Raw genomic sequence first — 24,968 nt, 5'->3', positions numbered from 1 at the left:
ACTGCAGATTCCTGCAAATTTCATGAACTCAGGGCCTTGGACTATGTTTATTTGTGTGATTGTATTTTACTGATATCGTATATGTGCTTGCTACCTTGTATGTGCCTTGTGCTATGTGTGACTGTTGGTACAGTGTTTTATACCTTGGCCCTGGAGTAATGCTGTTTCATTTCGCTGTATTCATGGGTATTCATGTGTGGTTGAAAGACAATTAAATTTCATTTGAACTGAACTGAATTTGACATTCATGGAAAGATTGTTGTCATAAGCTCTGTTTCCCTCCTATACTCTGTGTAATATTATTTGAGATTTGGCCCATTATGGTGGAGTTATCTGCAAAATTGTAGATGGAAGTAGAGAAACTGTAACACAGTTGTGAGTGCATAGGGAGTAAAGTGGGGGGAGAGATAAAGTTGAAGCAAAAATGATTTTATTTTTAATGTCCAACTACTGGGGTGCATGGTAGTGTAGTGGTTAGCACACGCTTTGCAGTACAGGGGACCATTCTGGCTGCCTGTAAGAAGTTTGTACATTCTCCCCGTGGCTGGGTTTCCTCCCACAATTCAAAAATCTGTTGTCCCACCATTAGGCTAGGATTAAATCAGAGGATTGCTGGGCAGCACGACTTGAAGGGCCAGAACGGCTTATTCTGCACTGTATCACAATAAATAAAATTAGATAAATATTATGTGATCACTATCATACAACCATGGAAGTGAATCCCAGTGTTATGGCTGTTGATATGATGTCTTTATCCCTGGGTAATAATCTGTAGTAATGCTTTTGATAGCTTTGAAGAATACTACTGCTGGACTCTCTTATCAGATTCCCTCATCACTCACATAGAAGATCCCTCCATGACTTACATTCGTATTGTTGAATCTTACCTTGCAACAATTGCTGGTGTACCCCTCTCTCCTTCAAATGACTTGCTGGCTGCATAGTATTATCGAATGGTTACAGCACAGGAGAGCATCCAGCCTGTTTTGTCCATGGTGGCTCTCTATTGGAGCAACTCATTTGTTGTTTTTTCACTTGTCCCCTCTCCATACTTTGGCATGCTCCCCCCGCCCCCCCCCCCCCCAGCTTTCTAACAAAAAAACCTCTCCCAGTTTCTCTAAAGCAACATACTCAAAATGGCTGGAGGAACTCAGCAGGTCAGCTAGCATCTTTGGAAATGAATAAAAATTAAATGTTTCAGGCCGAAACCCTTCACCAGGATTGAAAAATAAGTTGGAAGAAGCCAGAAAAAAGTGGTGGGTGGAAGGGAAGGAGTTCGGGGGTGAGGGGGGAGAGGGAGAGAGAGAATTTATTTCGAGGACAGAACATGCAGACGGACTGAGAATGCCCAGTTTTGGAAGAGATGAGCTCCAATGTTAGACTGGTCTAACTTTAATGGGACCTTTTTATTTTATTCTCTCTCTTTCTCTTAATAACTTTGATAAAGCAGAAATTAGTAAATATTCAATTTATGCAGTGTGCAGTATGCAGCCGATAATTCTGTATGGGCAGTATTTGCACAGAATACCCTCCAATTGAGGTTTCTTTAATCAGAACACCACAACATTCCTGTTTCGTTCAACCCCAAATCATACCGATCCTAGGCATATTATGTAAGAGAGGTGACCTTCTCACAACTGAGTCACCTGGCTGTTAGCAGAGCCGGCTAATGAGCCAAATGAGGGGGCTGCATATGTCAGGTCTCACCAATGTAGAGGAGGCCACATTGGGAGCACCTGGTACATTAGACAGCCCCAACAGATCTCAGGTGAAGTGTTGTCTCACCTGGAAGGAAGTTGGCCAACCATTTTAATTCCAAACCCTATTCCCATTCTGATATGTCAGTACTTGCTCTGGATTTCCAGCATCTGCAGAATTCCTTGTGTCCAAGATTCTCTACTCTATCCTTGATCCAGAAACCATTCTTGTGAATCTCCTGTGGACCCTCCCAGTGCCTCCTCATCCTTCCTATAATAAGATGACCAGAATTGAACATGATATTTCAGCTGAGATTGGACGAGTGATTCTACTGGGATTCTACTTTCCACACCTGATTGAAACTTGGGGTTGCAGCAGAGTTAAAATCAACTCATGAATTTTGGCTACCTCCTCCTTCCTGACGGCAGCAGTGAGAAGAGAGCAAGGCGCGGATGTTGGGGAGTCCTTGGCAATGAACGCTGCTTTCCTGCGACAGCTCTCCTTGTAAATGTGTTCAATGATGGGGAGGGCTTTACTTGTGCTGGGCTGGGCCATATCCATTACTTTTTGTAGTTCTTCCATTCAAGGGTACTGGTGTTCCCATACCAGACTGTGATGCAACCAGTCAGGGTACTTTCCACCGTGCTTTTATAGAAGTTTGTCAGAGTCTTCGATGACATAGCAAATCTGCCCAAACTTCTAAGAAAGTAGAGGTGCAGGTGGGCCTTCTTTGCGATGGCATTAATATGCTGCTGCTGCTGTGGACGGAATGGAACAATAGAGGGTCTTTAACATCGTTGACAATTCCTTTCCCCCATGGGTGCCGCTTGACCCACTGAATTCCACCAGTGCTTTGTTACAATAGGTTGTTGAGTGCCTGCAGAGTGATGTATATCTCAGTACCGGGTTATCAATGGTTAACATATGGCAGAAAGAGGAACAATTAAGACTCTCCTTGTAACTGTGTGTGTAGAGGAAAATAAGGTAATTTCAAAGTAAAATTATATATTACAAATATGTCACCATATATAACCCTGAGATTCATTTTCTTGTGGGCATACTCAATAAATCCAAAGAATAGTAACTATCACAGAATCAATGAAAGAACTCCCAACTAAGGTGTTCAACCAGTGATCAGAAGACAACCAACTGTGCAAATACAGTAAAAAGAAACAACAATAATAAATAAGCAACAAAAATATTGAGAATATGAGATGGGGTGTCCTTGAAAGTGAGTCCATTGGTTGTGGGAACATTTCAATGATGGGACAAATGAATTTGACAGAAGTTATCCCCTTTGGTTCAAGAGCCTGATGGTTGAGGGATAGTAACTGTTCTTGATCCTGGTGGTGTGAGTCCTGAGGCTCCTGTACCTTCTCGCTGATGATAGCAATGAGAAGAGAGCATGTTCTGGGTGGTGGGGGGTCCCTGATAATGAATGTTGCTTTCCCGCGACAGTGTTTCATGCAAAAGTACTCAATGGCTTGAAAGGTTTTACTTGTGATGGACTGGGTTGTGTACACTACTTTTTGTAGGATCTTCTGTTTGAGGACATTGATGTTTCCATACTAGGCCACGATGCAGCCCACATCTAAAGAAGTTTGTCAAAGTTTAAAAAAGTCACCACTTCAGATATGTTGGCTCTAATTGGCTAGATTATTTTGCAGTATTACTTGGAATTGCATCAAATACAGTCAGAGATAAATCACATCCTTAACGTTTTCTGTGAATTTCCTGATTTTATTTCAGACGAAAGATTGAACGCAGTAGTCTTACAGGAGCAGACCGCGAGGTGATTGTTAGCACTGCAATTTACCCATTTGCAGTGACTGTCTTTGAAGAATATCTCTACTGGACAGACTGGAACACAAGAAGCATCTACAGGGTCAATAAATATGATGGGTCAGATCAAACTGTGATGATCCAGAACCTTCCAGATCGCCCAATGGATGTCCACGTCATGTCAGATACGAAGCAGCAGCAATGCAGTAACCCATGTGATCAGTTTAATGGAGGGTGCAGTCACGTCTGTACTCCAGGTACTGGTCATCTGTATCTCACGTTGGAAGAGATTATTAAGTAATACATGATCAATCAATTTTATTTTTATGAGTCTTCACTTGATAAAAGATCCATTCAAATAAAATCACAGAAATTAGGAGGAGGCTTTAGCCCCAAACACAAAATGCTGGAGGAACTCAGCAGGCCAGGCACCATCTATGAAGAAGAGTGAACAGTCGACATTTCAGGCCGAGACCCTTCTTCATACTTCAGAATTTGAGTCATGTTGGCTTTCCATAGTCAGGTCATCCATAACCTGGGGAGCCCTGTAAGTAGGATTAAGTTGAAGATCTATCGGCCCAAAATGTCGACTGTTTACCCTTTCCCCTGGATACTGCCTGGCCTGCTGTGTTCCTCCAGCATTTTGTCTGTGTTACTCTGGATTTCCAGCATCTGCAGATTTTCTTGTGTTTATATTTAGCCCCATAAACTCATTCCATTAAATAAAGAATTCATAATAGATCTGTAACTTGATTCCACTTATAGGGCTTCCTAGATTGTGGTAAGGCCGAATTTGGAGTATTGTGTACAGTTCTGGTCACTGAATTATAGGAGAGATGTCAACAAAATAGAGAGAGTACACAGAAGATTTACTAGACTGTTATCTGGATTTCAGCACCTAAGTTACAGGGAAAGGTTGAACAGTTAGGTCTTTATTCTTTGGAGCATGGAAGGTTGAGGGGGGACTTGACAGAGGTATTTAAAATTATGAGGGGGATAGATAGATTTGACATGAATAGGCTTTTTCCATTGAGAGTAGGGGAGATTCAAACAAGAGGACATGAGTTGGGAGTCGGGGGGCAAAAGTTTAAGGGTAATACGAGGGAGAATTTCTTTACTCAGAGAGTGGTAGCTGTGTGGAATGAGCTTCCAGTAGAAGTGGTAGAGGCAGGTTTGGTATTGTCATTTAAAGTAAAATTGGATAAGTATATGGACAGGAAAGGAATGGAGGGTTATGGGCTGAGTGCGGGCCAGTTGATCTAGGTGAGGGTAAACGTTCAGCACGGACTAGAAGGGCCGAGATGGCCTGTTTCCGTGCTGTAATTGTTATATTGTTATATAACCTGACCAATGGAAAGCCAACTTTACTCAAATTCTCCCATATGTATATTTATTGATTGAGATACAGCATAGAATAGGCCTCTGGCCCTTCGAACTACATCACCCAGCAATGTCCCAATTTTAATCCTAGCCTAATCATAGGTCAATTTTACAATGACCAGTTAACCTACCAACCGGTACATGTTTGGACTGTGGGAGGAGACAAGAGCACCTGGAGGAAACCTACGCGGTCACGGGGAGAACATACAAACCCCTTTCAGGAAGTGGTGGGAATTGAACCTAGTACTGTAAAGTGTTGTGTGAATTACTATGCTACCGTACCGCCAAGAGTAAAGCGTTTTCAATATAGTAATTACAATAATAAAATGTTTGTGGTATGTATTAATGACTGGATACAATATATGTGCTATTATTTTTAAAATAGTAGTGTTAGAGCAAGAAGTCATTGAAATGAAAGACTACATAGTGGTAAAACGTGGGTTACTATAGAAAGCAGATATTTCTGACTTGGGAAGAAATTGGCTTATGGGCAGTTGTCAGGAATGGAACTCTTACATGAATGGCATGGTAGCATAGTGGTCAGCACAATGCTTTACAGTACAGGTGACCCGGGTACAATTCTGGTTCTTGATTCACTTTCCACAGAACCATAGAACTATAAAACATTACAGCACAGAAACGGGCCTTTTGGCCCTTCTTGGCTGTGCCAAACCATTTTTCTGCCTAGTTTTACTGACCTGCATCCGGCCCATATCCCTCCATACACCTCTCATCCATGTACCTGTCCAAGTTTTTCTTAAATGTTAAAAGTGAGCCCGCATTTACCACTTCATCAGGCAGCTCATTCCACACTCACACCACTCTCTGTGTGAAGAAGCCCCCCAATGTTCCCTTTAAACTTTTCCCCCTTTACCCTTAACCCATGTCCTCTCTCTGGTTTTTTTCTCCCCTAGCCTCAGTGGAAAAAGCCTGCTTGCATTCACTCTATCTATACCCATCATAATTTTATATACCTCTATCAAATCTCCCCTCATTCTACTACGCTCCAGGGAATAAAGTCCTAACCTATTCAATCTTTCTCTGTAACTCAGTTTCTCAAGTCCCGGCAACATCCTTGTAAACTTCTCTGCACTCTTTCAACCTTATTAATATCCTTCCTGTAATTTGGTGACCAAAACTGCACACAATACTCCAAATTCGGCCTCACCAATACCTTATACAACCTCACCATAACTTTCCAACTCTTATACTCAATACTGTGAATTATAAAGACCAATGTACCAAAAGCTCTCTTTATGACCCTATCTACCTGTTACGCCACTTTTAGGGAATTTTGTATCTGTATTCACAGATCCCTCTGTTTTATTGCACTCCTCAGTGCCCTACCGCTTACCTTGTACGTTCTACCTTGGTTTTTCCTTCCAAAGTGCAATAACTCACACTTGTCTGTATTAAACTCCATCTGCCATTTCTCAGCCCATTTTTCCAGCTGGACCAGATCCCTCTGCAAGCTTTGAAAACCTTCCTCACCTTCCACTACACCTCCAATCTTTGTATCATCAGTAAATTTGCTGATCCAATTTACCACATTATCATCCAGATCATTGATATAGATGACAAATAACAATGGACCCAGCACTGATCCCTGTGGCACACCACTAGTCACAGGCCTCCACTCAGAGAAGCAATCCTCCACTACCACTTTCTGACTTCTCCCATTGAGCCAATGTCTAATCCAATTTACTACCTCACCATTTATACCTAACGACTGAATCTTCCTAACTAACCTCCCATGTGAGACCTTGTCAAAGGCCTTACTGAAGTCCATGTAGACAACATCCACTGCCTTCCCTTCATCCACTTTCCTTGTAACCTCCTCGAAAAACTCTTAATAGATTTGTTAAACATGACCTACCATGCACAAAGCTGTGTTGACTCTCCCTAATAAGTCACTGTCTATCTAAATACTTGTAGATCCTATCTCTTAGTACTCCTTCCAATAATTTACCTACTACTGACGTCAAACTTACCGGCCTATAATTTCCCAGATTACTTCTAGAGCCTTTTTTAAACAACAGAACAACATGAGCTATCCTCCAATCCTCCGGCACCTCACCCGTAGATACCGACATTTTAAATATATCTGCCAGGGCTCCTGCAAGTTCAACACTAGTCTCCTTCAAGGTCCAAGGGAATACCCTGTCAGGTCCTGGGGATTTATCTACTCTAATTTGCCTCAGGATAGCAAGCACCTCCTCTTCTTCAATCTGTATAGGTTCCATGACCTCATTACTTGTTTGCCTTATTTCATTGACTCCATTCCAGTTTCCTTAGTAAATACAAAAAACCCATTTAAGATCTCCCCCATTTCTTTTGGTTCCATACATAGCTGACCACTCTGATCTTCAAGAGAACCAATTTTATCCCTTACTATCCTTTTGCTCTTAACATACCTGTAGAAGCTCTCTGGATTATCCTTCACCTTGACCGCCAAAGCTACCTCATGTCTTCTTTTAGCCCTTCTGATTTCCTTCTTAAGTATTTTTTTGCACTTTTTATACTCCTCAAGTACCTTATTTGCTCCCTGTTTCCTATAAATGTCATACATCTCTCTCTTTTTTATCAGAGTTCCACTATCCCTAGAGAACCAAGGTCTCTTATCCTTATTCACTTTGCCTTTAATCCTGACAGGAACATACAAACTCTGCACTCTCAAAATTTCTCCTTTGAAGGCCTCCCACTTACCAATGACATCCTTGCCAGAGAACAACTTGTCCTAATCCACACTTTTTATATCCTTTCTCATTTCTTCAAAATTGACCTTTTTCCAGTTTAGAACCTCAACCCGAGGACCAGATCTATCTTTATCCATGATCAAGTTGAAATTAATGAAACTAATGATCACTGGAACCAAAGTGTTCCCCTACACACACTTCCGTCACCTGTCCTAACTCGTTTCCTAATAGGAGATCTAATATTGCATCCTCTCTAGTCTGTACCTCTGTATATTGATTTAGAAACTTTCCTGGACACATTTTACAAACTCTAACCCGTCTAGACCTTTAACAGTATGGGAGTCCCAATCAATACGTGGAAAATTAAAACCCCTTACTATCACAACTTTATGTTTCCTGCAGTTGTCTGTTACCTCTCTGCAGATTTGCTCCTCTAATTCTCGCTGACTATTGGGTGGTCTGTAATACAACCCCATTAATGTGGTCATACCTTTCCTGTTTCTCAGCTCCACCCATATGTCCTTGGTAGATAAGCCCTCTAATCTGTTCTGCCTGAGCACTGCTGTAACATTTTCCCTAACTAGCAATGCCAGCCCCCACCCTTCATCCCTCTGCCTCTATCACGTCTGAAACATTGGAACCCTGGAACCTAAGCTGCCAGTTCCATGGGGAGAAAAGGCAGTTTGCAAATAAGGGAAAATCTGCAGACGCTGGAAATCCAAGTAACACACACAAAATGCTGGAGGAGCTCAACAGGCCGGGCAGCAGCTATGGAAAAGAGTACAGTCAACGTTTCAGGTCAATTCCCTTCAGCAGGACTGGAGGGAAAAAAGAGTGTGCATTCACTCTATCAGTGCCACTCCTGATGTTAAGTACCTCAGCTCTTTTGCTCCTTGGAATAAGGTCCAAGATTTCCCTGTAACTCAGGTCCTGGCAAGATTTTCAGATTGTGTATTCAGTGCCCTAATGGGCAAAGGCCAGCTTTCTTTCTTTTGAATTTGCTCTGGATTTCACAACAAAAGGTAAATTTTTATTTGCCCATCAAATAGCTATATATAAGTTTAAACAGCACGACTGGTTGACAACTAAAACAAAGATAAGCTTATTGAATTCTGTAAGGGCAGTTTATTTGAATATGAGTACAAGGATTGTGCCGATGATTACTAACTTGTGTATTGTAATTGTATTTTAGGGCCCCATGGTGCAGAATGCCAGTGCCCTGCCCATGGCAAATGGCGCTTGGTTAATGACAATAAGGATTGTGTTCCCTCTGATTCTGCAACATGTGGAACTGGCTATTTTACTTGCTTAAATGGTCGTTGTATTCTGGAAAAGTGGAAGTGTGATACTGACAACGATTGTGGAGATCAGAGTGATGAAGCAGAAAGACTCTGTGGTAAGTTCCAGTTTACTATCTACAAAATGTATTGGTGTTGAAAAGGACCTTTCCTGCAGAGACCACTTTCCCTTTTAGCTGAAGTGGAGAATGTCAACAGGGAGTGATGGCAGTGTAAGCCTGCAGAGTATATGTCAACCATTACCCACTCATCTACATTAATCCTACATTATTCCTTCCTTCATCATTTCCTTTCAGATTCAACCAGTCACCTACACACTGGAGGCATTTTCTGGTGGTCAGTTAACCTACCAGCCCTCGTGTCTGGGGTGTGGGAGGAAACTAGCATTGGCATGATAAACCAAGAGAGCAGCATAAAGCAAAATCAGTGTGGGCGGGGGTGTTGGCACAGAAACACAGGGAAAGGAGCCAACGGAAAAATAATAGTGGAATTGATACTTCCATTCTAATTTGCATTTCACAAAGGAAAGAATATTATCGATTCAGCAGTCTTCTCATAAATAGAACTGTATTTAAATCAGACTTTTGATTATAAGGTTAGAGTCACAGAGTCGTAGAGAGAGGTACAGCACAGAAACAAACCATTTGGTCCACCTAGTCTGTGTCAAACCATTTAAGCCGCCTACTCCCATCAACCTGCACCAGGACCATAGCCTGCCATACCCCTACCATCCATGTACCTATCCAAACTTCTCTTAAACATTGAAATTGAGCTCATATACACCATTTGCACTGGCAGCTCACTCCACACTCTCAGGACCCTCTAAGTGGAGATGTTTCCTCTCATATTCCCCTTAAATTTTCTCCCTTAACCCATTACCTCTAGTTGCAGTCCCACCCAACATCAGTGGAAAAAGCCTGCTTGCATTTACCCTATTTATACCCCTCATGATTTTGTGCAATCTCCCCTCAATCTTCTACATCCCAAGGAATAAAGTCCTAACCTATTCAATCTTTCCTTATAACTCAGGTCCTCTAGTCCTGGCAACATCCTTGTAAATTTTCTCTGAAATCTTTCAACCTTACTTACATTTTTCTTGCAGGGTGACCAACTTCAACATAACAACCCATCTCCTGGGCTCAATACAAAATATTGTAGAACTTTAGCAACGTTTACTTAAAAAGGAAAGCTATAAATAATTATTGGGAGTATATTTTGGAAGTAAATGTCCTACAATGTCCTTTTTTGGATTAGTTGATAGTGTGACATTCCCTGATTGTAGGTTCAAGCTCATCTTAAAGGCTTGAGGAAATTATCTAAACTGATGTTTCAGTCTGGTTCTGGTAGAGCACTGCATTGACCAAAAACTTGTGAGTGAGTCGGTTATGTCCAAGATCCCATCAGTCTCTGCAGGTGCATGTTAGCCCTGAGCAAGGCTTCTCATTTAATAAGCACTACCAGAAACAAATTAATTAGTCATTCATTTTGTGAGGACAATCTCCTCCTCCATCTCCTGAACATGCAAAATGAGGGAGGAGATTTTGACGAGAAATAGGCAAATTGAGATATGAATAAGCCAAGTGTAAGGATCGTTGAAGTGTATTTGCATTTGTTTACTTGGAAAATAATACTTGCATGTTTCTATGTCTCATTCAGTATCATCTGTCGTTTTGGGCACCAACTTTTCTAGGACTCTCTGTTAAGTTGTTACAGCATAAAATATGTTTTGTATTATATTGTTAGCTATTTTTTTCTCTTTCTTTCAACCAGCTTTCCATACCTGCCCAGCCACTGCTTTCACTTGTAATAATGGCAAGTGCGCACTATATAGGTATCGTTGTGACCATTATAACGATTGTGGAGACAATAGCGACGAGGTTGGCTGCTTGTTCCCTACATGTGAACCTAATTCTGAATTTTCGTGTAATAACGGAAGGTGCATTGCAAACAGCTCAGTTTGTGATGGAATTAATGATTGCCATGATAATGGAACTTCAGATGAGAGAAACTGCTGTAAGTACAATTCAGATCTTCAGCTTCACGGGGGGAACATGTACTAAAATGTTGTTTGAGAATGCACAATCAATAAATGTTCGTAAAGATGCGAAAATATGGATTTATTCAGAATCAGAATCGGGCTTAATATCACCAGTATTTGTTGTGAAGTACAGTACATGACGAGCCAAGTTTCCACATGAGTCCAGTGAGGAAGCTTCATGAACAACACCTGAATCTCTTGACATTTATGCATTGAGTTGCTGCCTCAGGATTGGCTAATTACATATTTGTATTAATGATGTACAGGTGTACTAAAAGTTGTGAGGTAGTGTTCATGAGTTCAATGTCCATTTAGAAATCAGATGGCAGAGGGGAAGAAACTGTTCTTGAATCACTGAGTGTGTGCCTTCAGGTTTCTATATCTCCCTCCTCAGTGAGAAGAGGGCATGTTCTGGGTGTTGGGGAGCCGTAATGATGGAAGCCACTTTTCTGAGGCACAGCTCCTTGTGAAGATGTTTTGGATACTATGGAGGCTAGTACCCAAGATGGAGCTGACTAATTTTACAACTCTCTGCAGCTTCTTTTGGTATTGAGCAGTAGCCCCTAGCCCCCAATACCAGACAGCGATGCAGCCAGTCAGAATGCTCTCGGCGGTACATTTATAGAAGTTTTTGAGTGTTTTAGGTGACAAACCAAATCTCCTCAAACTCCTAATGAAGTATAGCCGCTGTCTCACCTTACAAACGTAGACACCCTACAGCACAGTAGAGGCCCTTCAGCACACAAAGTTGTGCCGAACATGTCCCTACCTTAGAAATTACTCGACTTACCTATAGCCCTCTATTTTTCTAAACTCCATGTACCTATCCAAAAGTCTCTTAAAAGACCCTATCGTATCTGCCTCCACCACCGTTGCCGGCAGCCCATTCCATGCACTCACCACTCTCTGAGTAAAAACTTACCCCTGACATCTCCTCTGTACCTACTGCCAAGCACCTTAAAACTGTGCCCTGTTGTGCTAGCCTCTCATCATCTTATACAGCTCTATCAGGTCACCTCTCATCCTCCATTGCCCCAAGGAGAAAAGGCCAAGTTCACTCAACCTATTGTCATAAGGCATGCTCCCCAATCCAGACAACATCCTTGTAAATCTCCTCTGCACCCTTACTATGGTTTCCACATCCTTCCTGTAGTGAGGCGAACAGAACTGAGCACAGCACTCCAATTGGGGTCTGACCAGGGTCCTATATAGCTGCAACATTACCTCTCGGCTCCTAAATTCAGTTCCATGATTGATGAAGGCCAATACACCGTATGCCTTCTTAACCACAGAGTCAACCTGCACAGCTGCTTTGTGCGTCCTATGGACTTGGACCCCAAGATCCCTCTGTTCCTCCACACTGCCAAGAATCTTACCATTAATACTATAATCTGCCATCACATTTGACCTACCAAAATGAACCACTTCACACTTATCTGGGTTGAACTCCATCTGCCAATTCTCAGCCCGGTTTTGTATCCTATCAATGTCCCGCTGTAACCTCTGACAGCCCTGCATACTATCCACAACACCTCCAACCTTTGTGTCATCAGCAAACTTACTAACCCATCCCTCCACTTCCTCATCCAGGTCATTTATAAAAATCATGAAGAGTAAGGGTCCCAGAATAGATCCCTGAGGCACAACACTGGTCACCGACCTCCATGCAGAATGTAACCCTATAAAGCCTTCTTTATTACTATTTTGATATGTTGGGAGCAGGTTAAATCCTCAGAGTTATTGACATCCAGGAACTTGAAATTGCTCACTCTCTCCACTTCTGATCCCTCTATGAGGATTGGTATGTGTACCCTCATTTTACCTTTTCAAAAGTCCACAATCAGCTCTTTGGTTACTGATGTTGAGTGCAAGGTTGTTGCAGCAACACCGTGCATTGGCCTTCATCAATTGTGGGATTGAGTTTTAAGAGCCAGGAGGTAATGTTGCAGCTCTATAGGACCTTGGTTCGACCCCACTTGAAGTACTGTGCTCTGTTCTCGTCGCCTCACTGCAGGAAGTACGTGGAAACCATAGAGAGGGTGCAGAAGAAATTTACAAGGATGTTGCCTGGATTGGGGAGCATATTTTATGAGAATAGGTTGAGTGAACTCGGCCTTTTCTCCTTGGGGCAACAGAGGATGAGAGGTAACACGAGGAAATCTGCAGATGCTGGAAATTCAAACTGCACACACAAAATGCTGGTGGAATACAGCAGGCCAGACAGCATCTATAGGAAGAAGCACTGTCGACGTTTCGGGCCGAGACCCTTTGTCAGGACACGTTCATCCGTCCTGACGAAGGGTCTCGGCCCGAAACGTCGACAGTGCTTCTTCCTATAGATGCTGCCTGGCCTGCTGTATTCCACCAGCATTTTGTGTGTGTTGTTAGAGGATGAGAGGTGACCTGATAGAGGTGTACAAGATAATGAGAGGCATTGATCATGTGGATAGTCAGAGGGTTTTCCCCAGGGCTGAAATGGCTAGCACGAGAGGGCACAGTTTTAAGGTGCTTGGAAATAGGTACAGAGGAGATGTCGGGTAAGTTTTTTACACAGATTGTGGTGAGTGCATGGAATTGGCAGCCGGCGACGGTGGTGGAGGCAGGTATGATAGGATCTTTTAAGAGACTTTTAGATGGGTACATGGAGCTTAGAAAAACAGAAGGCTATAGATAAGCCGAGTAATTTCTAAGGTAGGGACATATTTGACACAACTTTGTGGGCTGAAGGGCCTATATTGTGTTGTATGTTTTCTATGTTTCTATGTTTCTACTCATATGAGCATCCACCATCTGTTTCCATGGCTTCATGTGACCCTGATCAGGGGCACAAGCAGGTGCTACACCTTGCCCAAGAGTGACCTGCAGGCTAGCAGAGGGGAGGAAGAAACATATTTCCACTCACCACCCATTGTTGAAAATAAAAACTGTATTGCCTTTCATCAATACTTATATATAATTCAAATTCAGTTTTTGCGCCTATTTGCATTGTGGTATATACTTAATTAATATAACAATAATTGGGTCATCTGATATTTGAATTAAGAAATATTGAATATATAATGGAATATAATAAGCTCAGATTTGTAATAAGAAAGTGATTTGGTGTAAACTAGTAAGAAGAGATAAGGAAAGGAGTGAACAGTGCAAGAATATTACTATATCAAATACTTTAACAAACTTCTGTACCTGTGTAGTGGAGAGCATATCGACAGCCTGCATCACAGCCTGGTAGGGAAACACCAATACCTTTGAACAGAAAATCCCACAAACAGGAGTCAATTCGGGCCAGTACATCACGGACAAAGCCCTCCCAACCATTGAGCACACCTACATGAAATACTGTCGTAGGAAAGCAGCATAAATCATCAAAGATCCTCCCTAACCAGCCCATACTCTTTTCTGGATGCTGCCATCAGAGGAAAGGTACAGGAGCCTCAGGACTTGCACCACCAGGTTCAAGAACAGATATTACCCCAAAGCCATCAGGCTCTTGAACAAAAGGGGATAACTACACTCTCTTACCCATCCATTGAGATGTTCCAACAGCCAATGATCTCACTTTAAGGGCCTTTTATCTCATTATCTCACGTTCTTGCTATGCATTACTTTATTTATATTTGCATCTGCTCATTTTTTTGTCTTCTGCACTCTGATTGATCTTTCATTGCTCCTGCTGTCATTACTATTCTATAGATTTGCTGAGTATGCCCACAGGAAAATGAATCTCAGAGTTGTATATGGTGACGTATATGTACTTTGATAATGAATTTACTTTGAACTTTATGAAATGGCTGTCAGTTTAAGTTAGGAGCTGGTGTCCATTGTGTGTCATGTGAGTATAGGAAGGGCTGATGCACTGAGGAATGTGAAAGGGCATCTGGAGAAATGGCTGCCCACTGAGGTAAGTGTCATTGAGGGTGAGAAGCAGTCTGTACAAGACAGCTGCACAGCAAATGAGTCAGATTGTTCCATGGTCATAACCATGACACTTAATGGCATTTCACGTTGCAGCGTTTCGGATTGTGTGCTGAGTCACTCCAAGCTACAAACTTGATTCCCACTTTGATCCACGTTCGCTCTGGGCACCACTCTCTCAAAGGGCATACCACCTCCAACCTCCAACGTCAGAGCTGAAGATAGATTCAGTAAAAAGGGCGGGAAAAAGTGCAAGCCCCTTAACCAGCACAGTTTTCTTTGTTTGTAATTTCAATGAAGAAACTGCAGCACATACACATTGTCACAAGAAAGTGGAAATCGAAAGCAATGCACACAGAATGCTGAAGGAACTCAGCAGCTCAGGCAGCTTTTAGGGAAATGAATAAACAGTTGACGTTTCAGGCCAACTCTCTTCTTCAGGGGAAGATGCCAAAATAAAAAGGTGGTTGGAGGAGAATGAGGGTAGTTGGAAGGTGATAGTGAAGACAAGTTCCCAGCAGGGATACTGATGCACCATCAATAACTCACTCTGAGACGTAAGAAGTGAGATATCGGCTTTTATTGACTGGAAGAATGAACAACACTACATCCTGGAGAATGAGGGCCGGCCTCAGGCCTCATTCGCCTTTATACAGGGGTTTGTGGGAGGAGCCACAGGAGCAGTCAGCAGGGGTCTGTTGGGAGCAAACCACACTGGTATATGTAGTTCACCACAGATACGTGGCTGTGGTGATGGGTCTGGGTGAGGACGTGGTTGAAGAGGCAGAAGGCAGCAGAGATCATAGAGGGGGAGCAGTGAGAGAGGGTCTTACTGAACTCCTGTCGAAGAGAAGATTTAAACTTCTTTAGGGTAAGCATCTCTTAAAGAGACTTTGCAGTGGAACAGCAAATCTTAAAACACAAGAAATTCTGCTGAAGCTGGAAATCCAAAGCAACACACACAAAATGCTGGAGGAACTCAGCAGGTCAGGCAGCATCTATGGAAATGAGTAAACAGTTAACGATTCAGACCGAGACTCTTTTTCAGTCCTGAAGAAGGGTCAGTCCAAAACATCGACTGTTTATTCTTTTCTATAGATGCTTCCTGACCTGCTGAGTTCCTCCAGCATTTTGTGTGTCATACACATTGTACCTGTTTTGCCGTTATATTGTGTGTTAATTTCTACAGATATGAACCTCTGTTTTCTGAACTGCATTTTCTTCCATTAACACCTACCATTCATATTCATTTTTAGCAATACAATAATACATTTGGAAACTTTTAAGGTAATCAGTGTATAATAAAGTTATTATGTTAAAAATAAAGTTTTGAGCTGTATCATCTATTGTCAGATAGGACTGTGATGCAATTTACTTTTAGCTATTTGGTGCATTTTATAGAGCAGGGGTTCACAATGCCATGGACCAATGCCATTAAGCAAGGGGTCTGCACACCCTGTTATAAAATCTGCAGAATAAACAAGCACTAAACTAATACTTTTGACACAGAATTTTCATATGAAATTAATACCACTCAGAACATAAAATATCCTGCAAAATTATTCTGTATTCATACTCGTGTGTGTGTGTGTGTGTGTGTGTGTGTGTGTGTGTGTGTGTTGTAGTGTTTTAAAAATGTTTTACTAAATATGGTTTATTTCATACTATTGTCTATCTGTAGCTCATCGGACCTGCCAACCTGGTTATATAAAATGTGAAACAACAAATTTGTGTATTCCCCACAGTCATCTTTGTGACGGTGATAATGATTGTGGAGATATGAGTGATGAGAGCGCTTCCCAATGTGGTATGTATTCTGTATTTTATTTATTTATTGAGAAACATGGTGGAATAGGCCCTGTCAGCCCTTCGAGTCTCAATGTCCATACACCCCCCAATTTAACCCTAGCCTAATCATAGGACAATTCACAATCACCAATTAACCTACCAACTGGCATGTCTTTGCATTGTGGGAGGAAACTGGAGCACCCGGAGGAAACCAATGCGGTCACAGAGAGAACGTACAAACTCCTTATAGGTAGGGGTGAGAGTTGAATCCAGGTCACTGGTATCTTAAAGCGTTGTGCTAACCACAATGTTATTGCACCATCCAAACATTCAGATGCATGGAGATACACAATGTATGGTGGTCTCTTGGATTATAGCCTGGAGCAAACTTTTAACTAACTAACATTACGGTGTCTTGTATAATGAATCAAATTCTCAAACATCTCCACCTTACTCACTTTTCTGATTATCTCCCACCTTCTTATCTCTCGAATGCCACCATCCTAATCCTAATCGTCTCTTCAGCTGACCTCTGGGAAAGGACTTTGTGTGAGTTTAGTTGTGAAAGGCCAGATGTACTACTTGTTCAATAGAATAAATGAACCTGAGGTCTTTGTACTAAACCAATTCATATTTTAGATCGGTATGTTACAATTACTCTGCTAATTTCTGTTAACTTTTTGAAGTCATTGAGTCACAGAAAAGTACAGCACAGAAACAGGCCGTTCAGCCCATCTAGTCCATGCCAAACTATTTAACCTGCCTACTTCCAGCGACCTGCACCGGAACCAGAGTCCTCCACACCCCTACCACTCATTTATCTATCCAACCTTCACTTAAATATTGAAATCGAGCTCGCATGCACCGCTTGCGCTAGTAACTCATTCCACACTCTCACAGGCCTCTGAGTGAAGAAGTTCCCCCTCATGTTTCCCTTAAACTTTTCACTTTTCACCCTTAACCCATGACCTCTAGTTATAGTCCCACAGAAGATTAGATTAATCTTTTCCCATGTGGCAATGTTTTTCAAGGAACTTGAAGCTAGCAGAATTATTTAAGAAGAGGGGCTGTAGAGCCTACGTTCTGCAGAACCTACCCTCCCCTTGGCATTATGGGGGCTGTAAAGAAAAGAGCCTTCAGAACCGTCACAAGATGGCTATGGATCAAGTGGTGTGACCCGTGGACCAATGCTGCTGGGTCACAAGCCGGGGCCTGATCAACCCTGGGTGGGTTGCCTAGGTGACGGTGTCTGATGTTGAAAGACCCAACACACCTGATAACCCAGGTTACATCACTGTTGACATGTCCAAGTACATCCTAGGATGTATCTCAGCATCACAATGTAGAGGGAAATAAGTGTTAGATAAATGAATTCCTCTTCTGTTTTTGTTTGTCCTGTGTAGCATGTAACAGAAAGAGTACTACATTGGCAGGTTCTGTCTTCCCCAATTTACCATATGGCAGTGTGATTTGTGAGTGGATTGAATAGTTCAATGAATTACAAAGTTAACAAAATCAAAAGATTAAAGGAGAAGAAAAAGTTTGTCAAATATTGTATGTCATGGAATGCTCTAAAAGAAACTGGCAATTTTGGCACGTGTATTTCTATATATGAGGATATACTATTGATTTTGTAGACAATTGAAAAGCTTTCTGGGAAGAAATAAATATCTAATTCATTTATTGAGCTACAGCACAGAATAAGCCCTACCTGCCCTTTGAGCCGCGTCACCCACCAATCCCCCAATTTAATCCTAGCCTAATTACGGGACAATTTACAATGACCAATTAATTTGCCAACTGGTACATCTTCGGACTGTGGGCAGAAACCAGAACACCCAGAGGAAACCCGTGTGATGGATCGCAGGGAGAAAGTCCAAGCTCCTTACAGGCGATGGCAGGAATTGAACCCAGGTTGCCATAACCACTACGCTACCGAACTGCCCCAGATAAGTAGGGGAAGGTGCAGAGAATGAAGCCGTTCTTTCATTGAGTGGACTTGGGTACTAGTTTGAAAAATATACTTCTGTGCATAGTGAAATCTGTGATTTTGCAGGATGTTATTCTTTGAGGTGTGCTTCTTCATGCTCTACTGATCTGAAGAACAATGTCCCTGTATACTTTCTGTATCCCCATCAAATAGCTTCATGAAGCTAAGACTCCACAGTTCTAAATGATAGTGTCAGGGTCACTAGCAACCTCAAGTGCAAAAATCCCAGAGATGTTGGCCATTCAAACTAACCAGAACACTTATTACAGAAGTTACCATCAAAACTAACAAGAACTCAGACAAATTATACAGAATCTTAACAAACTGAAATCACTCACGATACACAGAAGAACTCGGTCAGAGTTTCACCAGATAAGGATTCACAATGACCGAGCTAAGAGGGGTTGGCAAGCCCCCCCCCCATTCAGAAATACACCTTGGAGCACGTAAAAATTCAGGACCAATCAGACAGCTCTGATGTCCAGACAAAACAATAACCCCCAAAGACAACAACTACAATGCAAGACATTGAAAAACCCCTGCTAATTCAATTGCCACAATTGAATAAAAGTGATAAACACGAAGAGTTTAGCAATCTGCATGATTCCCAAATGAGGCACCTACAACACAGAGCTTTTTAGACATAAAAGTAAACAATCCAAAGAGCACTGCATACTCACAAGGTGACACTAAGAAAATACTATCCACATACTACCTGAAAAAATAATTTATTTTAAAAACGACTCCTGGTTGTGATAGATAGTTAAGTAAGTTTCTCCATAATGTTGGCCATTATTTTTCATTAGCAAATGTTGATATAATACTCACATTGGTTAGTCTTGCTGCCATTTCACAAGTCATCACTTCTCACAATTATTTCTTCTATGGAAACAATGATATTTACTTCTACACAGACCTGCTGAGTACTTCTGTTTCAGATTTCCAGCATCCATGGGGCTCTGCTTCCATTTAAGAGGTTCTACTTTGTTGATGTAAGTTTAAACATCTTGGTTTTATTTTAGCTGCTGGGATTTGTGCACAGAATGAGTTCCGCTGCACGTCTGGGCGCTGTATTCCAGGACACTGGTACTGTGATGGAGTAAGGGATTGTGCTGATGAGTCTGATGAACCAGTTAATTGTGGTAAGTATAATTTAAAATATTTAACTTCCAGCAATTACTTGATTTTGTACTGTTTGTTGTATGTTATCATTCTTTTTGAGGTTCTATGTAGTTTCTATTAAGTTGTTCTCTGATATACTTGTAAGGTTTTGGCACCATGTGAGGAGATATTGTCAGTGCGCTGTTGATTGTGGCATGTTCTCCAAATATTTGACCTTTGTATACCTTTCAATCAGTTGATTGGACATAATTTCAGAAACTCAGTTGTGATATGGGAGGGAATTCTTGTCACTGATTGTGTGGGGAACTTTGTTCCTTGTCTGGAATTTTGCCTGCATCAGCTCATAAATAGGATCGAGGTCTGCACGTCTGTTGACAGAATTGTTTCCAGAAAACCATGCTTCGAGGATTTCTTTTGTATGCCTCTTGTTCGCTTGCGACATGGATTTCACTGATGCCCAGTGACGAGATTTCCTCCCTACATTACAATTGAGTTTCTGGGATGAAGACCAGACAAGTGATTGTAAAGTTTATAAGGCCAAGCATTCAGATGACACATCACAATCAACAACACACTGATTATGTCTCCTCACGTGGTGACGAAACACTTGTAAGTAAATTGTCAAGATCAGAGAACATCTCAACTCAACCATCAACCACCCAAACTACACATTTCCCAAATTATTTCTAGTTTCTCTGACTTTTTTTCCCTCTGTTAGTACATAGCAAGTGCACTGAGAATGGGTCCAGAGTTACTGGTATGTTCCTTGTATGAGTTGTAGGAACTCTGGGAGATCTCCAGTCTCCCTGATCTGCACTTAGAACATCGTGCTAAAGCTCCTTGTGTTAAGGAACCGGAGCTGCAGCTCGATGACCTTAAATTTATACAGGAAAATGAGGAGCTGATAGACAGGAGCTACAGGGAGGTAGTCACCCCCAAGATGCCGCAGGAAGCAGATCCCTTGATGACTGCCAGGAAAGGGAAAGTGACTAGGAAGACAGTGCAGAGTACCCCTGTGGTTGTTCCCTTCTATAATAAGTATACTGCTTTGGATACTGTTTGGGGGGATGACCTACCAGAGTGAAGTTACAGCAACCTGATCTCTGGCACTGAATCTGTCTCTGTGGCTCAGCGGGAAGATGGGAGAAGACGAGTGCAGTTGTGATTGTGGATTTCACAATTAGAGGAGCAGACTCTAATTGTGGACGTGAAAAAGACATCCAGATGGAATGTTGCCTCCCAGGTGCCAGGGCCAGGAATGCCTCGGATCAGGTCCACAGCTTCCTAAAGGGAGAGAGGAGCAGCCAGAAGTCTTGGTACATATTGGCACCAGTGGCACGGATAGACAAGGTGAGCAGGTCCTGAAGAGAGATCTTAGGGAGTTATGAAGAAAGCTAAAAAGTAGGACCTCAAGAGTAGTATCGTCCGGATTTCTGCCTGTGCCACGTTCCAGTGAGGGTACGAATAGGATGATTTGGCAGATGAATACATGTCTGAGAATTGGTGCAGGAGGCAGCATTTCAGATTTCTGGAACATTGGGGGATCTCTTCTGAGGAAGGTATGACCTGAACAAAAAGGACACATTGCTCGTGAAGCCGAGGGGGTTCAATATCCTTTTAGTCTGGTGTGCTCGAGGTTTTGGGGAGGGTTTAAACTAATATGGCAGGGGGATGGGAACTGGAGTGATAGGGCTGAGGATGGGGTAGTTGGTATAAAATTAGATGAGAGAATGTGAGGAAGGACATGCAGATTATAAGGCAAAATTACAGTTAGTGGAATGGGTTAAAGTGTAACAGGGAGCCAAAACCAAAAAGAATGATGAACACATGGCTGAAAGTGTTATATTTGAACGTACGCAGTTTACGGAATAGGGCAGATGATCTTGTAGTGCAGTTAGAGATTGATGGGTATGATGTTGTGGGCATCACTGAGTTGTGGCTGAGTTGGGAGCTGAACATCCAAGGAGAGAGTCAGGTGCGCAGAGGAGCTGGGGTGGCTCTGTCAGTATAAAGTGAAATAAATTTCTTTCAAGGAGTTGACATAGGATCAGAAGATGTAGAATCCTTGTGGGCAGAGTTAAGAAACTGCAAGGATAAAAAGACCCTGATGGGAGTTATATACTCTGTAGAGTAGCCAGGATGTGGGCTACAAATCACAGTGGGAGATAGGAAAGGCGTGTAATAAGGACAATGTTGCATGAGGCATGGGGGATTTCTATATGCAGGTAGATTGGGAAAACAGGTTGGTGCTGGATTCCATGAGAGAGGGAATATGTCGAATGCCGGTGAGATGGCTTTTTAGAGCAGCTTGTGGTTGAGCCCACTAGGGGAACAGCATCTTTGGATTAGGTATTATGTAATGACCCAGATTTGATTAGGGATGTTATGGTAAAGGAACCCTCAGGAGGCAGCAATCATAATATGACAGAAGATTGGCTGACTGACAGAAGACAAAGAGTGGGAATAAAGGGGGCCTTTGCTGGTTGGCTGCCCGTGACTAGTGATGTGCCACAGGGATCGATGCTGGTACCGCTTCTTTCCAAGTTACATGTCAGTGATTTGGATGAAGGAATTGATGGCTTTGTGGCCAAGTTTGTAGATGATGCAAAGACACGTGAGGGGCACTTTGTGTTGAGGAAGAAGGGTGTCTGCAAAAAGACTAAGAAAGATTGAGAGAATAGGCAGAGAAATAGAGCATGGAATGTAGTGTAGGGAAGTGCGTAGTCATGCACTTTGGTAGAAGGAATAAAAGCATGGTCTATTTTCTAAATGGGGAAAATATTCAAAACTTGGAGGTGCTAGCAGACTTGGGGTCCTCATGCAGGATTCCCTAAAAATTAATCTGCAGGTTATTCGGTGGTGAGGAAGGCAAATGCAATATTTACATTCATTTTGAGAGGACTAGAATACAAAAGCAAGGATGTAATGCTGAGGCTTTATATGGCATTGGTCAGACCACACTTGGAATATTGTGGGCAGTTTTGGACCCCTTATCTCAGAAAAGATGTCCTGCCGAAAGGTCTCAGCCTGAAACATCAACTGTAATTTTTTCTATAGATGCTGCCTGGCCTGCTGAGTTCCACCAGCTTTTTGTGTTTGTTGCTGGCATTGAAGAGGGTTCAGAGGAGGTTCAGAAGAATGATCCCAGGAATGAAAGGGTCAACATATGGGTAGTATTTGATGGCTTGTAGTTGTTCGACTTTAGAAGAATGAAGGGGGATTTCATTGAAACCTATTGAATATTGAAAGGCCCAGACAGAGTGGATTTGGAGAGGAATGCTTCCTATAGTGGGGGAGTCTAGGATCAGAAGGTATAGCATCAGAATAGAAATGGGGGAAAATTTCTTTAACCAGAAGGAATTCTTTGCCACAGACAGCTGTGGAAGCCAAGTCACTGGGTACAATTAAGGTTGATAGTTTCTTGATTAATCAGGCCATCAACAGTTATGGGGAGAAGGTGGGAGAATGAGGTTGAGAGAGAACCAGCCGTGATGGAATGGCAGAGCAGATTCGATGGGCCGAGTGGCCTAATTCTGCTCCCGTGTCTTATTGTCTTATAATTTCAAAAGACACTCAAACATACTTACTTTCCAATTGAAGTACGTTTGAATGAATTTTGAAATTGTACACATAGAAGTTCTTTATGTTGAGATGCAGTGGCATCCAGTGTCTTCCATGAAGAATGTGTTGAAGCTACATTTTCCACTGTCAATGCCCATTTCAGTTAACTTCAACAACATTAGAAATTGTACCTATAAATATTAATGTCCAATTTGTTGTACATTTTGCTTTATAATTGTTAATTTTGCAAAATAGTTTTTATGCTTCCCCCAGAGATAACTTGTTCGAATGAGCAGTTCAAATGTGGGGTTGACAGGGAACATCGTTTTCTTCTCCCTGATATGTGATGCTGATAATGACTGGGGACATGAGTGATGAAGATCAAATACATAATCTGTGGTCGATGTTAACAACAAAATTATTTCAGTGTATTAATCTACAAACTATTAATACATTTTTTTCATAGTTCTTTCTCAATGAGAGATCCATAATATGTCAAATTTGATTAAATAAAAAACCCCTTTGGATGCTCAAAATCTCCAATCAATTGAAATTTTCCTGCTAAACGGTTTTATTATTTTGCATTTTTATATCAGATATTCAGCACTTTCCATTTTTTTGATTTTCATTTCATTTTTGTGAATTTAAACTTTTAAGCATAGAGTCATGGAATCATAGCACAGAAGTGGGCCTTTCAACACATCACGCAGTATTGCAGTCAGAAAGACCGAAAAATCGGTGGCAATGTTGCAGCTTTGTTTGGCACGGCTCTTCACTGGGAATGGCCCTGTTGCAGATCTATTGGTGGCTTGCATGCTCCCTGGAGGCAACAGTAATATTGAGATGCAATTTTGTAGAAAACTAACTTTAAGGAGAGTTTTAAAAAAAAAGTTTCCCCCAGTTAATGAAATCGAAGATTAACTGAAGTCATGTGTAGTAATCAGGCCTGCTCCCTGCATTTCTCTTGGAAGAGCTGTAGAGTCCACCGTGCCTATAGACACACAGAATCCACATTGCAGTTTCGGGCTTCCTGTGAGAGATGGCAGGCAGAAGACTCTGTACTTGCCACAGACTGACAGCTTCTTTCTTGAAGATGTTTACATTAATGGCATCACCTAAGTCTCCTGGGTACTTTCCTTTTCCCAATTATGGTTAATTAAATTCCATATTTGTGACTGAATTTACATTGCTGAGTTTGAGATATTTAGTGAGGATACAGTGTGCTCCTGAGGCCTGGCATATGGCCTTCAATTTGTCAGAAGTCATGGTAATACTGGACCTAAAGTCTGCTGAGGGATATAGACGAGAGTACTCATGACAAAAATACTGTCACACCATCAAAGTATTTGCATCAGTAGGTGTTCCCTGCCTTTTCATCTTCCACCTTCCTCCTTGCTTGTCAGTGGGGTGGGACCTTGGGTTTTGGGTACAGAAGTCCTTTAATGAATAACACACACATGTCATGGTTGTCAGTGAGTTCCTGGACAACTGCATTCTTTTCACCTAACACCAGTTCTTATCACAGATTTCCGTCCGGAATTCTGCATTCAACTAGTGATAGAGCTTTCTTGAGGGTTAGGTAGTATTTCCTACCCAGGAAAGACTCGTGTTTGTGGTTAATTAGTTATTTAATCTTTGTATCATTAATCCAAAAGAAATGTGCTGTGCAACATATTATGTAGGGCCTCTCTATAGGGGAA

At 41.9% G+C, this 24,968-nt stretch overlaps 1 protein-coding gene across 1 annotated transcript in view; it reads left to right on the top strand.

Moving 5' to 3' along the window:
* Positions 1–24,968, top strand: part of lrp2a (low density lipoprotein receptor-related protein 2a) — a 396,886-nt gene that overhangs the window by 209,615 nt on the left and 162,303 nt on the right. The window contains exons 40-44 of the mRNA XM_073047514.1: positions 3,448–3,737; positions 8,749–8,952; positions 10,625–10,867; positions 16,489–16,614; positions 19,608–19,727. Coding sequence (XP_072903615.1) covers positions 3,448–3,737; positions 8,749–8,952; positions 10,625–10,867; positions 16,489–16,614; positions 19,608–19,727 — 983 coding nt within the window. The remainder of the gene's footprint in view (positions 1–3,447; positions 3,738–8,748; positions 8,953–10,624; positions 10,868–16,488; positions 16,615–19,607; positions 19,728–24,968) is intronic.

Source organism: Hemitrygon akajei, chromosome 5, assembly GCF_048418815.1.
Source record: "Hemitrygon akajei chromosome 5, sHemAka1.3, whole genome shotgun sequence".
In the NCBI taxonomy this organism is placed as follows: domain Eukaryota; kingdom Metazoa; phylum Chordata; class Chondrichthyes; order Myliobatiformes; family Dasyatidae; genus Hemitrygon; species Hemitrygon akajei.
This window is presented reverse-complemented; position numbering and strand designations above follow the sequence as displayed.